The sequence below is a fragment of the Zeus faber genome, assembly GCF_960531495.2.
Source record: "Zeus faber genome assembly, chromosome: 10".
Taxonomy (NCBI): Eukaryota; Metazoa; Chordata; class Actinopteri; order Zeiformes; family Zeidae; genus Zeus; species Zeus faber.
In genome coordinates, this window is record NC_137199.1 from 23094273 (window position 1) to 23108866 (window position 14594).

General features: G+C 46.4%; 1 protein-coding gene across 1 annotated transcript; it reads right to left on the bottom strand.

Moving 5' to 3' along the window:
* Positions 1 to 5562: 5562 nt before the first annotated feature.
* LOC307235532 (POU domain, class 3, transcription factor 4-like) lies at positions 5563 to 6651 on the bottom strand (the record flags this gene model as incomplete). The annotated part of the gene is made up of 1 exon (XM_080007656.1): positions 5563 to 6651. One exon carries the CDS (start codon positions 6649 to 6651, stop codon positions 5563 to 5565), a length of 1089 nt encoding a protein of 362 aa, XP_079863782.1.
* Positions 6652 to 14594: the final 7943 nt, after the last annotated feature.

Sequence of the window (14594 nt, forward strand, 5' to 3'; positions counted from 1 at the left end):
CTCGTCACCGCACCTCCCAGAGTACCTCCTTTAGCTGGGAAGCGCCTCGCTCAGGTGTGAATCTATTTATCCTCATTAACAAGCGTCTCCCTAAAGTCAGCCAATTAACACACTGCTCCTAATGAAGCCATTAGCTGTCAGATGAGGCAGAGGCAGTGGCTGTCATTGGTCCAGTGTGTGTGTGTGTGTGTGTGTGTGTGTGTGCGTGTGTGTGCGTGCGTGTGTGTGTGTGGCCACTCTCGCTGCTAATAAAAGCAAGGGAATTAATGGACTGAGCGTGTATGATAATGAGTTAATGTGGAACAAGCAGGACGAGTGGTGATCGGCCCTCTGTCTCAAATGAAGATATCACACACAGTGATTTACTCCTTGCCATAAACAGGGCGCCCCGTCCAAGTCCTCACAGTCCTCATTTCCACTCTATTCCCCCTTTTCTTTCCCCCTCAACTCTTAGAAAATAGTTTTATTTCCAATTTCAACGTTTTCATGGCGTCCCACATTACAGCAATTCAAGGCCAGAGTTGTTTTGTGTTATATAAAATATTAACTGCGACGCTACAGTTGGATTTTTCTTGATGGCAGAATTACCAAATTACCTTAATATGATTGCACCGGATTTCATTGCTCACATTACTTATATGATATACGGTAGTATGACAAAGTGTCTTGATGACCTGTGGGGCATCGTAGAAATAAAATGCGCTGACATCCCTCTCTGCGGAGCATCCACGACGTGTTGAATTTCTATATCGTGTGGTCTTTCTCTGCGTTATCCATTTTAATAATAAGGGCATCAATGCATTAGATGAAGGCGGCGGCGGCGGCGGCAGCAGCAGCGTCCTGTGGCGGACCCTCTGCCTGGAGATGCCTCCTCTCCCCTCCCTCCATCCGAGGCTGGCCGCAGACTGCCCTCCGCTCCGGAGAGGAGGGAGCGCCGAGGACGTGAAATTGATTTTGGGTTACGTGATTAATCTCATTTCCGATTCCCGACCACCTATACACCGCCGCCCCCACCCGCCACCATCCTCCCCCCTCCTCCACTTCCTCCCTGTCCCTCCCGCTCGCACATCAGTCGAAAGTGGCTCTGAGGCAGCTGTCAAGCTCCAATATGGAAACATTAGCGGCAGTGATCCTCGGCTCCCCCTGCCCCCAGTGGAGCTTATCAACTTTGTCACATTCGCTTTGAAGACACGTTGGTGGCGGAACCTTCACCAAGTTCAAAACTTGCGCTGTATGCGTGTTGCCGGTAGAGATTTGGCGCCAATCTATCAGCGTATGAATGAAGTTGTGTGTGAATCCCAGTTAAATCCCCCTCCCGCCCCCTCAACAGAACTGCTAGAAAAGACGAGTACAATGTGATGTAATGAACTTTTAATTTCGCAATTGTTTTCAAATGCTGTTGGGGTCTCGTTAGAAGCTGTGGCCAAAGAAGGAGATCCGCTGCCCAAGCTTTCTGAGCTCTTCACGCTACTCGGGGGAAGTTATTGTGCGTCATTTAAAAGCGACAGAATAGGCTGGATTGGGTCATTTTTGGACCATAACAATAATAAAAAATAACTATCAATTGAGCACATTTAAAAACCCAGGTCTGGAAGTGCTCTTAAAAACAAAGACGAATTAAAAACAAAACAAAGAAAAAAAAAAAAAAACATAAACGATGGAAAAAAAAAAAAAAAAAAAACTGGTTTGATGAAACCGAGGAGATGAGGCGCAAGGAGACCGAAAGTGATAAAATTATGTGAAAGCACGTCCGGATTAATGTTTTATTTTTTTTTTTAAATACGACAGTGAGCCGTCAGCTCATTCCAGAGCCTCGGGGTCCCGAGGGCAAAGGCCGGTTCTCCTCTCGTCTTCAGGAACCGGTACCCGTGGCCCCGCACCGAGCACGCAAATCATGAGGAACCGCATCGGCGACCGCAGCGAGGAATGTATAATACATATATATTCATTCATTCATATGTATATGTTTCAAACATTCCATTACGTGTGCAGTTGATAAATGGCTGTGACCGTATCGCCACGTGCCACCGCGCTGCCTGGCCTCATGGCTGGATCGCCCCGTGTGGGACGGCGCGGCGTCGTTCCGGAGCATTTCCTCCGCCACCTCCGCGGTTCCGTCCCCGCTGTGAGCGAGCTGTAATCCTCACCGCGTCCCCCGCGCATAATCCACACGCAAACACGGAAAGCGAACGCCTGCCCTTTGACCCCTCCGCCGCGCTGCTTTCAGACCCCTTGGGGGCTTGGGGTTTCGACTGAGCCGGCGAAAGACGGAACTCCATAATGTCAGAGAACATGGAGCGGCTGTGCGACCTCCGGTGGCAGGGCGTCCCCTCTCCGGGCGAGACTTGAGACCCCCTGGGTCGGGCGGGTCAAACACCTGCCTTTGGAATCCTCCCGGCTTTTTTGTCCTTTGTCTCATCGATTCCGCCCTCGTGGTTCTGGCGGAGCGGGGCTCTGACTCATGCGCACCATCGCTCTCCGCAGTGTCCTCGAAAGTCGAACCGTCTAAGGCCACCATTTTTTTTTTTTTTTTTTTTTCTCCTTTCCCTTCAAAAATGTGACTTCATTATTAGGTCGCTTTCAATAACGTCACCTGAAAATTTCCCAAAAGTCATATCATTTTGTCAGCCCAAGTACCTCATTTAGCCCAAATCCAGGGAGGGCCCTGCTAATTGAAAAGCCAGCAGTGGGTTGTGTACATTTAACACCAACCATCACTCATTCAGCTGCGTGGCTGACTGGCAGGTGACTTTTTTTTTTTTTGGGGGGGGGGGATTTTAATTAACACCAGTAACGAACCCCAGGTGGATGCTCCTCCTTTCGCTCCTACAACCGAGCCGTGGTTCTGGGTACAGACACATAGGAGGCTCGGGCGATCCCGCGCAGATCCTCTCTGAACCCTGACTCGGCTGTTGCTCGTCTTTGCCTGGCGCTCTTTATTTTTATTTTTATTTCTTTATTTGTTTTGTTTTTTTGTTTTTTTGTTTTTTTTAAACAAATCAGGCTTTATTTTCAGCTAAAGTAGATGGATGGAATCAATCAGGCACGGTTTTATTTTTCCTCTTCTTCCACACAGTCACCTCCACCCTTCGCGCACCCCTCCTTCCCTCACCCCCCCACCCACCCCTCTCTCTCTCTCTCTCTCTCTCGCTCTCCCTCACTGGGTCTCCCCCACCCCCCTCTAAGGCTGCAGAATGAGGAGATGCATAAATTCAGAGGCATTAGTATTCCAGTCAGGCTCTGCATTTCAAGGCAAGGCCTAGCACCCTTCCGCCTCTCCTCTCCCCTCCTTCACCCCCCACCCCCACCCCCAGCCCCCTCCTCCCTCCTCTTCAGCTCTATTTTCGAATCATTTAAGCAGCATTTCATCTGTAGGCCTGTTTTTTTTTTTTTTGTTTGTTTTGTTTTGTTTCGGTTATTTTTAATTATCCTACATTATTTTCGGAGGCATTAACGTTTTAGCAACATAGATATATGCTATATGTCCTTGCTCCAGTTCTTTGAAGCGCAGTCTAACAATTCAGATTCATCTGCTTCTGATTGTGTGTGTGTGTGTGTGTGTGTGTGTGTGTGTGTGTGTGTGTGTGTGTGTGTGTGTGTGTGTGTGTGTGTGTGTGTGTGTGTGTGTGCGCGTGCGCGTGCGTGTTTGTGGTGTGTGTTTGTGGTGTGTGTGTGTGTGTGTGTCATTGTGTTTTGCTGTCAGGCCCAGCAGCCCAGGCGATAAATCACGCATGTCTGATTGAGGAGGGCAGAGGGCCCGGACAATAACATTTCAGTGGAACTGCTGGAGAAAGCTCCTCGGTTTTCTATGATCCATAGACGCTGCAGCAGACTGGGATTTCAGGGTCCTGTTGCTTTTTTTTTGGGGGGGGGGGGGGGGGGGTTGACAGTGTGTAAAAGAAAATAAATAAATCAGCCTTCCAAAAGTGTTCCTCTGACATGACAAATTGTGTAAAGGTTACATTAATTAATAAGTATGTCAAGGTTTGGAGGCAACCATTTCCTAAACATAGCAAATTGTTTATGATTAATAATCATAGGCTATTCATTTATTACATTTAAATTAATCATTATAAGTTGCTGTTTTTGATTCAGTTTTATCATTGAGTTTTAACATGTTATGATAGAATGAAACGCAAGGAAATATATAATTATTATAAGGTTATTATTATTATTATTATTATTATTATTATTATTATTATTGTTGTTATTATATATATCAATTGCTTTTGTCAATTTATAATAATAATCACTACGATAAGTATTATTGTTATAGTTATAATATTGGGCATTATATACAAAGTGTTAATAATAATAATAATAATAATACATTTTATATATATATTTGGCAAATATTTAAATCCATAAATATTTGTTGTTTAGTCAAATCCTAAACACATTATCTTGGAACGAAAAACTCATTAGAATGCTGTTCACTCAGCGGGCAGTTGTAGCAAGAAGTTGTTTATTACAACATACATAGTTTATTTCAAAACATAATACAAGCTTTATACTGAAAATAAATAATTGCTTGACCTGTCATCGAAATTTGGAATAAAAGCGCCGAAACAGTCAAATCTTACTGAAAATATTTTTTTTACACTGCTAATTAAAAGCATGAATAACTAAGAGCATTTTTTTAAATTAATGACTTCCAAAGTGTAATATACAAAACTGTACAATATTCGAAAAAATACTTATGAAATAAACCGATAACAGAGTATTTAAGTATTTGAAGATTATAAAATTTGTTTATACTGAACGTACAACAAAATTGTAGGCAGGTGTGTAGCGTTGTCCCCTTTTTTAAATCCACATTTCAGAGTCCACACAGTTTCTATGGTCCAGGATGATTGAAATACATGAATTAATAAATAAACCCAAACTGTGTTACTGCAAAGGCTATAGGAGAGATGGGGGGGTTGTGGGGGGGGATGATAATACCCCCCAAGTGCTATATTGTTGATAATAAAACTGGAATGAGGACCTATTTAAAAATGAATCAAAATGTTGGCTACAGACACGTTACAAAAACAACACACGTAAATATGAACGAGTGAATGAATACATAAAGTGGAATTCAAATGAATGTAACACATGTGATTGAACCTGTAAATGTTTACTCCTCATTCCACCAAGAAATTAGGATTATAATTGATATGAATCGTATGAAAGCTCTATGACTAAAACCAAACAAAACATCTGTCCCAAATGTTGTTGTTTTTTTTTTTTGTTCACATTATTATCGAGCTGATGCAAACTAGTGAAACAAACCAAGGCGTTGGCAGGTTATTAGGCACATTTTGTATTTATAATCCATGATGTAAAAAATAATTTGGTAATCGACTGGCTCCGAAAGCGGCTTGTGACGTGACGTTGGATAATAATAATAATAATAATAATAATAATAATAATAATAATAATAATGCCCCCCCTGACAAAAAAAATGGAAAAGAGGAAGGCTGTTTGTTTGTTATTATGGTGTTTCAGTGCATCAGGAGTCTGTACGGGACGGGTCCCTGCTCTCTACAGTCCGGCCGGGGATTCCTCCCGGTGCCTCGGTCAGAGATCCTGGCAGGAGGACCCGTCTCCCGCCGCCCCGCCGTGGGAGTACGGCCCGTCGTGCGGCGGCTCCCCGGGCGGCGTCATGCGCTTCTCCTTCTGCCTGCGGTTGCAGAACCAGACGCGCACCACCTCCTTCTCCAGCTGCAGGGAGTCCGCCAGGGAGGTGATCTCCTGCGCGGCGGGCTTGGGGCACTTGAGGAAGTGCGTCTCCAGGACCCCCTTCACGCTGACCTCGATGGACGTCCGCTTCTTCCTCTTCCTCCCCTGGGCCGCGATCTTGTCTATGCTGCTGGGGCTGCCCGTGGACGAGTCCGCCTCCTCCAGCCACTTGTTCAGCAGCGGCTTTAGTTTGCACATGTTTTTAAAGCTCAGCTGCAGCGCCTCGAACCTGCAGATGGTGGTTTGGGAGAAGACGTTGCCGTACAACGTCCCCAGCGCGAGCCCCACGTCCGCCTGCGTGAAGCCCAGTTTGATCCTCCGCTGCTTGAACTGCTTGGCAAAGTGCTCCAGCTCGTCCGAGGTCGGCGTCTCCTCGTCCGAGTGGTCGTGGCAGTGGTGCCCGCCGAGGTCGCTGTGCTCGGGGCTGAGCGTGTCCCTGAGGCCCGGGTGCATGCCTTGGCCCTGGGGGTTGAGCGGAGGCGTGAGTCCGCCGTGGTCCAGCATGCCGTTCACGGTAAATCCCGTCTGGGAGTAGATGTTGAGCTGCTGCCCGCTGGTGATGGAGGAGTTGTGGGACACGGGAGTTCCCCAGGCCCCCACGGGGTGGTTGGCGTGGTTGTTGTGATGGGGCGAGTGGTGCGCTACGTGCGGAGAGCGGTGGTGGATGATGCCGAGCTGGAGGTCCTCTCGGCCCGGCTTGACGTCCTGCTGCTCCATGGAGGCCGACCAGGGGCTGCCCTCCGACAGGCTGTTCGCCCACTGGTGCCCGAGGGAGTGGCCGTTGCTCTGGATGCTCTGCAGGTAGTCGCTCTGGAGGAGCTTCTGGTGGCCTCTGTAGGGACTGGCGGGCTGCATGGCCTGGCTGTCCGGGTGGAGCATGGGGCTGGAGCTGAGCAGGGTGTAGGGGCTGGAGGCAGCTGTGGCCATGCTGGCTGCTGAACCCCACCAGTGCTACTGAAAGCGGAGCGCGCCTCAGCCTCTGACATCTCCCTCTCTCTGGAGCCCCGCAGCAGCTTCGCGGTGACGGACGGGCCCGGGGACCAATCACGGCCGGGCGCCGGCGCGCCTCAGCCAATGGCGCCGAGGGTCCGCACGCCCGACGCGCGGGATAAGACGGGGTTAACGCCAGCCGAACCGGAAGCCGGAGCCGGTCCAGAGGACCCGGCCCGTTCGGAGTGACGTGCGCGCGCGGCGCAGTTCCTGTTTATTCATTAAAATCCTCCAACTTATTTGCGCGCGAGCTTTATTACCGCGGCGTCCCCCGCCAGCGGGCGCGCGGGAGGGAGAGGGCGGGCGTCCCGGGCGCCTCCAAGACGCACCAGCGTTTTAATTGGGAAGGACGCAATCGCACCAGCGCTAATCATTAACTTTTAGGCCTTGTTTCCTGAGATGTTTGTCCGATCAACACGATAACGCCCGAGATTGACCCGACGCCCTCCCCTGCAGGCGTCACCACCGTGCGTTAAAAAAAAACAAAAACAGCGCGCAGCGATCCACGTCGTGAAATATGAGCATTAACTCTCTTTGACTGATTTTTTTTTTTTTTTTCACTCAACTCATTCCAATGTAGTCTTTCGTGCCCTTCTTTTTGAATCTTCAATATCGTTTTTTCGACGGCGATGTTCCGTGTTATGTGTTACAAAACACGTGGATACACGTTTCTAAATTACTGTATTTTCCATTTCCACAAAATCGAATAAATATTGTCGTTTTGATTGCACCGTGTGAAAGAAGGTGGAAAAGAAATATCTTCATACTTGAGAGGAAACTTGGCTGCCTAATTATATTTGTCATTACAAGTCGGCGCCCTGCTCTCCTTATTGGTTTGAAATTCCATTAAATATATCGCCCGGGCTCCCAGGTTAAGCTTGATTTAAATTTGCATACATTTTCATACATTTAGCAGAAATAAAAGAAGGCTGCAGCCGCCACCACTAAGTCATTAAAGAGCGAGCGGAGCCGAGGAGCTGCTGTGACGGCGGAGACCCGGAGAGGAGACACCCGGAGCAGGTGAGCTCACCGCCGACTGGAGGCTGGGACCGGCCCGGTGCCAGGGTCCACCGGTCCCGAGGACGGTACGAGGTCTCTTGTCTGCAGGGCTCTGAAACCCTGTTGTGGCTCCATTTTGGGGTGGGATAACTTTGGAATGGGCTGTTTCCCTTTTTCGGACATTTGCTCATAATTCAATTCATCATTCATGAGCCATTTTGCGTTTATTTACTAGTTTCGTTTGGTGTGTTTATTTATCTTCCTTTAAAAGGGGGTAGGCCTGTAAGTCTCCCTGAAATATTCGACACAGGCCTAAATTGAGTTGTTTGGCCGATTGCTGCTTTATTTTGATTGTGACATTGCTCATTTTCTCACGTTTTGTGCTTTTTTTGCCATAGATCTTAAAGATGTCATGTTTTCCAAACAGCAAGGCATTTGACACTTGAATCCAATCAATTCTCTATCTCCTTATTTCCAAACAGTTGCACTGAGGGGCATGGCAATGTGTATTGATTTGACTGAATGAAAAGTGGATTTTAAACTTAAGTAATACAATTATTTGGTTACTATAGCCTACAGCTTTTGCCAAAAAAATAAATCGAAAGTCGACATTTTAGGATAGTGCGAAAGGCCATTGTTTAAGTGAAACGATTTAAAACGGGAAGCTCCTTCTTTTTTCTTTTTAATGCATATGTATTTGTTTTAAATCCAGACTCTTTCTGGAGCCCGGGTCGTGCTGCTGGGGGTTGTGTGTCTAAGTTTCTAAGTGTAACAGATGCTTCTCTCCAAACCTTCCCCGCGCTGATTCCTTTATTCACGCGCACATTTTTCCGCCGCCGAGCGCGTTTCCATAGCGATGGCGCATAAAAGGCAAATCCCAGCTCCGCGCGTCGAATAAAGAGCCCATTCACACAGAACCCGAGCGGACCGAGGAGAGCCCCGCACCCCGCTACAGTCGCACCGCGCAGAACCGGCTCCTACCAAGGTGGACACGCATAGAGAAATAATACCAGGATAGATGTGGTTTTTTTTTAATTATTATTATTTCCATCATCGCATTAACATAAAATTGTATTAAAAGTCGCAATTTGCGGAAACGTTTTGGTCTTTTATCTGTTCCTAAAGGGACATATTCTTTTTTTTTTTTATTTTGTTCTATTCCAAACCACTTTGTCCCTCCTGTTAATATAGAGCACTTTAAGTTGCATGTTGAGTTTAAAAGGTGCTATACAAATGAAAAAATATATATTATTGTTATTATTATTATTCATGATAATTATTTATTTATTTCACCATTTATTTATTTATTTATTTATTTGTTTGTTTGTTTGTTTATTTGTTTGTTTGTTTGTTTTCTTTCAAAAAAAGCCTGTTCGTGAAAGGCCTATACTGTCATGCAGAAATTAGGCGTATTCACTGTCACTGCAATTAAACATATTGATTTCAGTTAGATTTCAGTCAGTTAATCACATTTCCGCCCCGTAGCTCCTAGGAATAAAACCCGGAGCAGGCATGGATTATGCAATAAGTCGTGGTAACGTTCAGCATGTTTCCTTGTTTGTGTGTTTGTTTGTTTGTTTGTTTGCTTGCTTGCTTGCACGCCCTCCTCTCCAGTGCGGGGGTCGTGCAGGCGGCACAACAAGCCCCGCAGTCTGCCGCTGAGACAGCTTGTGCCCTGCGGTGTGGGGCTGTGTGGGAGTGGGTGTGGGGGGTGTCACTGGGTGTCGTGACCCCAGGACCCCTCCACCGTCCCGTCAAACTTCAGACCTCTCAGTTCGCCCCATAATACTCATGGCCCCATAATCCCAATTAGACCAGAACATTCTGCATTATAGGACTGGGGATTTAAGATTTTAAACTGTGCATTTATATCTTTGAAGACACAGCACAACATTTATTATAATGGTTTTACATTGTTATTGTTTTGGGGTTGTTGTTTTTTTGGGGTTTTTTTTTTCCACATTTAAAATCACCTTCCTGTTAGTGTTTTGGGAGGTTTGGCCTCGGTTCAAGATGTAAACACACAGGGCGCAGGGCTGAGCGCCGTGTATGACATTGCAGGATAACACTGACATGGCCGCTGTGCACGTTTCCATTAAAACCATAATTACAAAGCAACAAGCGCTTCGCGTACACGCCAATGGGATGGCTTTGGATTTTATTTTTTATTTTTTTTTGTCGTTGTTTTTTTTTTTTGTTTTTTTTTCCTTCCTCAAAGAATATCAATATCGGTCCCGAGCATGTGTGTGAGCAGGAGGCGCAACTTGCCCCCACCTCAGCCTTGACGTCGTGGATACACACCTCACACTGACTCCCAGACGGACAAATCGATATTCCCATTTGTCCGTGACGTCGTTAATAAAGGACAGTGTCACGGTGTTTAAACAGGACAGTCTGAGGAACATGCATCCAAAACGAAAGGCCTTTCAACTACAGCACTCAATCCCAAGCAACTTTTTTTGGTCGGTTTGGTTTATTTTAATGTACTCATGTCATGTCAGCATAATCTCTTTGTGTGTGTGTGTGTGTGTGTGTGTGTGTGTGTGTGTGTGTGTGTGTGCGCGCGCACTTATCGGCGTGTCTGCGGACGATAAAGGGAGACGCGTGCGTGCGACGCACCGACGAGGCGCGCAACGCAGGCGCGTTCTCGGCTGATCCCATAATAAAAACACCAAAGTGTGAACGCGCATTCATAACGCACGAGACCTTGGCTTTGGGGAGGTCGCGAGGATTTCTGGCGTGCACGCGCCCCCACGCGCAAAAGGGACGTAAAGGAAGGAGCGCGCACGGCCTTAAGAAGGACCAAGGCTTTGGCCCCGAAACCTCTCTGATTTTTATACATTTTATATATTATATTTTCATTCCTAAACCGACGAATGCAATGATAACATTTGTATAAAATAAATGAGAAATATAACAAATAAAATAAATCCGTCGCTTATGTTTCTTTGCGTCAAATTACGAAATCTCAACTTTTGATGAATATGTGTATCATCGTCTGTCAATATTATGTATTCAAAATGAAGACTTCAACATTTATTTAAAAGTATTAGTCATCAGGCTATCTTAGATTTCATATCAGTCAAACATTTGTTATTAATTACTTTAAATACATTGTGGTGCCAACAAAGCATTTAAATTAGTAGGATTTAAAGGTTGGCCTTGTCATCGAGGCATCAGATTGAATTTGTTTCAATTATTGAGCTTTCGATGGTGCAGTAACATGTTATAAACCACCAATAATTTACCTTTAAACACTTCATTTACTTGTATTGATCACTAGATTAATTTGGGCGAGGTGGAGCATCTCGTGGCACTGGATTTAGGGCTCGTTCTATTAACAAGTAAATACTGTTAAATAATTCATTATCAGTGTTTGAAAACATGTTGTTTGATAAAAAAAAAAAAATCTGTTCGTGTTCAGAAAACGCTGAGTGGGGAAATAGGACTGTCAAGAAAATGTTTCCTCTCCAATATACAGGCCATGAAGGTTGAAAATGCATCCATGTAAAATATAATATATCTCCTATTTGCATTAAAAACGAAGATGTAATATTTGAATTATAAACGAATATAGATGAACTAATATAATATAAAATATAGACTAAAATTGTTCATATTTATAGATAACTCAAACCTTCACCCCTATTGATTTGTGATTTTTCCCGTCAAATATGCCTTGTTTTTTCGGGATTCAGTTTGCTGATGTGTAAATCTAACTGAGATCCATGCTCCTGTCTTCGCGCAGGCTTGTAAATGTCCACATGCCACTGCAAAAAGTTTCCGTCATTTGTGTTCATTCGTTCTGAAACGTAATTTCTTTGAGATCGGAGTAAATTCATATTCTAGAAGCATTAAGATGCTAAACGTCCTACACCTTTACACAGCATGATATCCAAATTACCTTCCGCAGTAAATATATTTGGAGTGATGCTAATCTCTTAATTTGCCAATATAACTAATTGGTATGGCTTCTATTTTCCCCTTGAATTTTCACTTAAAAGCATTTCTTTTTTTTCTTTTTTTTTTAATCTGTAAATTATCTTTAATTTATTTATTTATTTATTTCTCACCATTTACTGCTCTATTTATTTAGCGAATTAATTGCATTTCTTGGAAACTTTGTTTTTGCACAGAACTGCAACTTTTCTTCCCCTCTCCCATCCTCCACGTCACAGCAACGCCTCGGGATTTGTCGCCCATTATATCTGTGTATTTATGAATGTGCTCGTGCCTCTGTGTTTGTGTTGTACAGGTGCTACTTGAGCAGAGATTGGTGAATTTTCAGTGGGTCAGTGAGGGAGCCGTGGCTGGTAAAAATCTACATAACATTACCATCTGTTAAAATTCAAACTCCCTCTTCAAACACAGCCCAAACACTCACGCACGCAGACACAACACACACACACACACACACACACACACACACACACACACACACACACACACACAGAGGCACGGGCACACACACACACACACACACACACACACACAGGAAGTGAAATGGAGATGAGCGTTTCGTCCACAGAGAGGGAGGCTGAGAGCAGTGAGGAGGAGTAGAGAGTCTATAGATGTGTAATGCATCCTGCTCTTCAGCTCCTCTTCAGCTCCTCTTCCACACCCTCCCAGGCTCCACTACTGAGAGACAAGAGACGGGGAGGCCTCCGTGAGCACCGGCACCATAGAATAACGCGGGTGGGGGGGCGGGGGGGACGGACGCAAAAGGGGGAAAAATAAAATGAGGAGAAACTTGTTACGAGAAGTTTAGAAATTTGTCTCAACTCTGTGATGTTTCCCATCCCTCTCTCTCTCTCTAGCCCTCTCGCTCTCTCTCTTTCCTTCTATTTGACAGTCCTTCGCGTTGAATAGCTTTCAAGCGCAGTAATCAAATTGTAATGTGGTTTATGTAATGAATGCTGTGTTTATTTCGGGGTTTTTTTCTATGTTTTGTGTTATTTCTTTTCCGGCCACAGCTTTTTAACAAACCAGTATGTAGTTTCCCCCCTGTCGCCACCACCCATGCACATGCACACGCACACACACACGCACGCACGCACACACACACACGGGCCCGCGTACACACACACTGGTCCCTGTGAAGAAGCAGGCGGTGCCGGCAGTTGCACATCTGCATTTCAAACACAGACTCTCTGGGATTCATTATTAATTAGCCTGCTGAGCCCTGGAGGACTGGTGATGGTGCTATCGCGCACACCACCACCACCACCACCACCACCACACACACACATACACAGACACACACATACAGACACACACACAAACACACACACACACTAACACACGCACACACGCCAACACACCTCATGACCCCTTTGCCCCTCGTTCTTTACAGTTGGAGGTCCCCAGCAGAATACTGAGCAGTATTGGGCCCGCGGTTCCTTCCCACCAATCAGATCATGTCCTTTGATTCCCACCCTAATGTATGGCTAAGTGTGATGAATTGCCGGAGTAGGTGGCTTTATGAGGCAGCGCTTACTGTAACTCCATTTGAGTCTATACCGCACTACATTTTTGCGCACACCGCATCGGGCAACGATAAAAATGGAAAACTAAGTGAGAGAGAAAAGAAGAAGCGTGGACCCGCACAAACTCCCTTCATAACTGCTCTACTTACCACCGCACCAATAAATATTACAAAAGCCATTTGTGCTGTTTGTTTTTTTTTGTTTGTTTTTTCCTTCTTTGTATGAGCTATTATTGCTCTATGAGATAATTGTGTTTTGCTTAAAAATTGCCCATAATGCCCCTGTGTGTGTGTGTGTGTGTGTGTGTGTGTGTGTGTGTGTGTGTGTGTGTGTGTGTGTGTGTGTGTGTGTGTGTGTGTGTGTGTGTGTGTGTGTGCACGCACGCGCGCACGGCATGTGCATGTGCGTGTGTTCATCTCCCTCTGTGCCTACGTGCGCGTGCGTAGGCACACCCACCCAGACTCCCCCTCTGTGCATTAACCTCCACCGACGGTAGCGGCAGATCAGAAAGACACACAGTGATTATGCATGTGGAATGTCTCCGGGGTCCAGGAGAGAGACAAACACGGTGCGGCTCCCGCACTCCGTCCACAACACGCTTCCCCGCTCATGTGCTCGAGCAGTTTCCAAAAATATGCACGACGGGACGCGGTTATTTCGCGTCGGCCCCGCGAAGCCGCTCAACACGGAGGAGGCTTTATAATTGCCGAGGGTGGCGATGCAGAGTTGGACGTTCTCTCCCGCTTTTTTCGTCTCCTCCTTCCAGCTCCTCTTGATAACGCTGGGCCGGTAGTGCCGCTGACGATGTGGTCGCATCGGGAGGATGAGCAGAGAAGACGAGCTGGTCCTGAGTCCGCCCCGAGGCACCCCAGGCGCTTCCCTCCACGGTCCACATGTGGCTCCAGCCTGGGCGTAATGGCTGGGCTCGTGTTACCGTGGCCGCCGGTAGTCGGGTGGGCGCTCCGAGATCTGTAACCACTCGTCAACACTTGACACTCGCGCCAGACCTTATTGGCCATCGTGAGGCCGTGGTCCGGGCTGCGATCTGGGCGGGGGCTCTGGCAGTAATCTGGAAATAATTGGATAATTGAGCCACTCGTGAAAGACCATCATCACCTTTCGCCTCTGAAGTCTTTCTGTTTGGCCCTCACGTCGGCCCTAAGTGCTGTTCAACTGTCACCTCGTATCGCTTAAGACAGATGTGCAGGTGGAATTACCGGCTCTGGCTGAGAGGGAACACACGCACACACGCACGCACACACACACACACACACACACACACACACTTTTGAAGCTATCGTATCTGATTGAAAGCCAATGGGCAGACAGGCCACACACTTCCTGGTTTCCAGCGAGAGCTTGGGAACCGTGGTCGTGCCGCTGGCGGATCAGGAA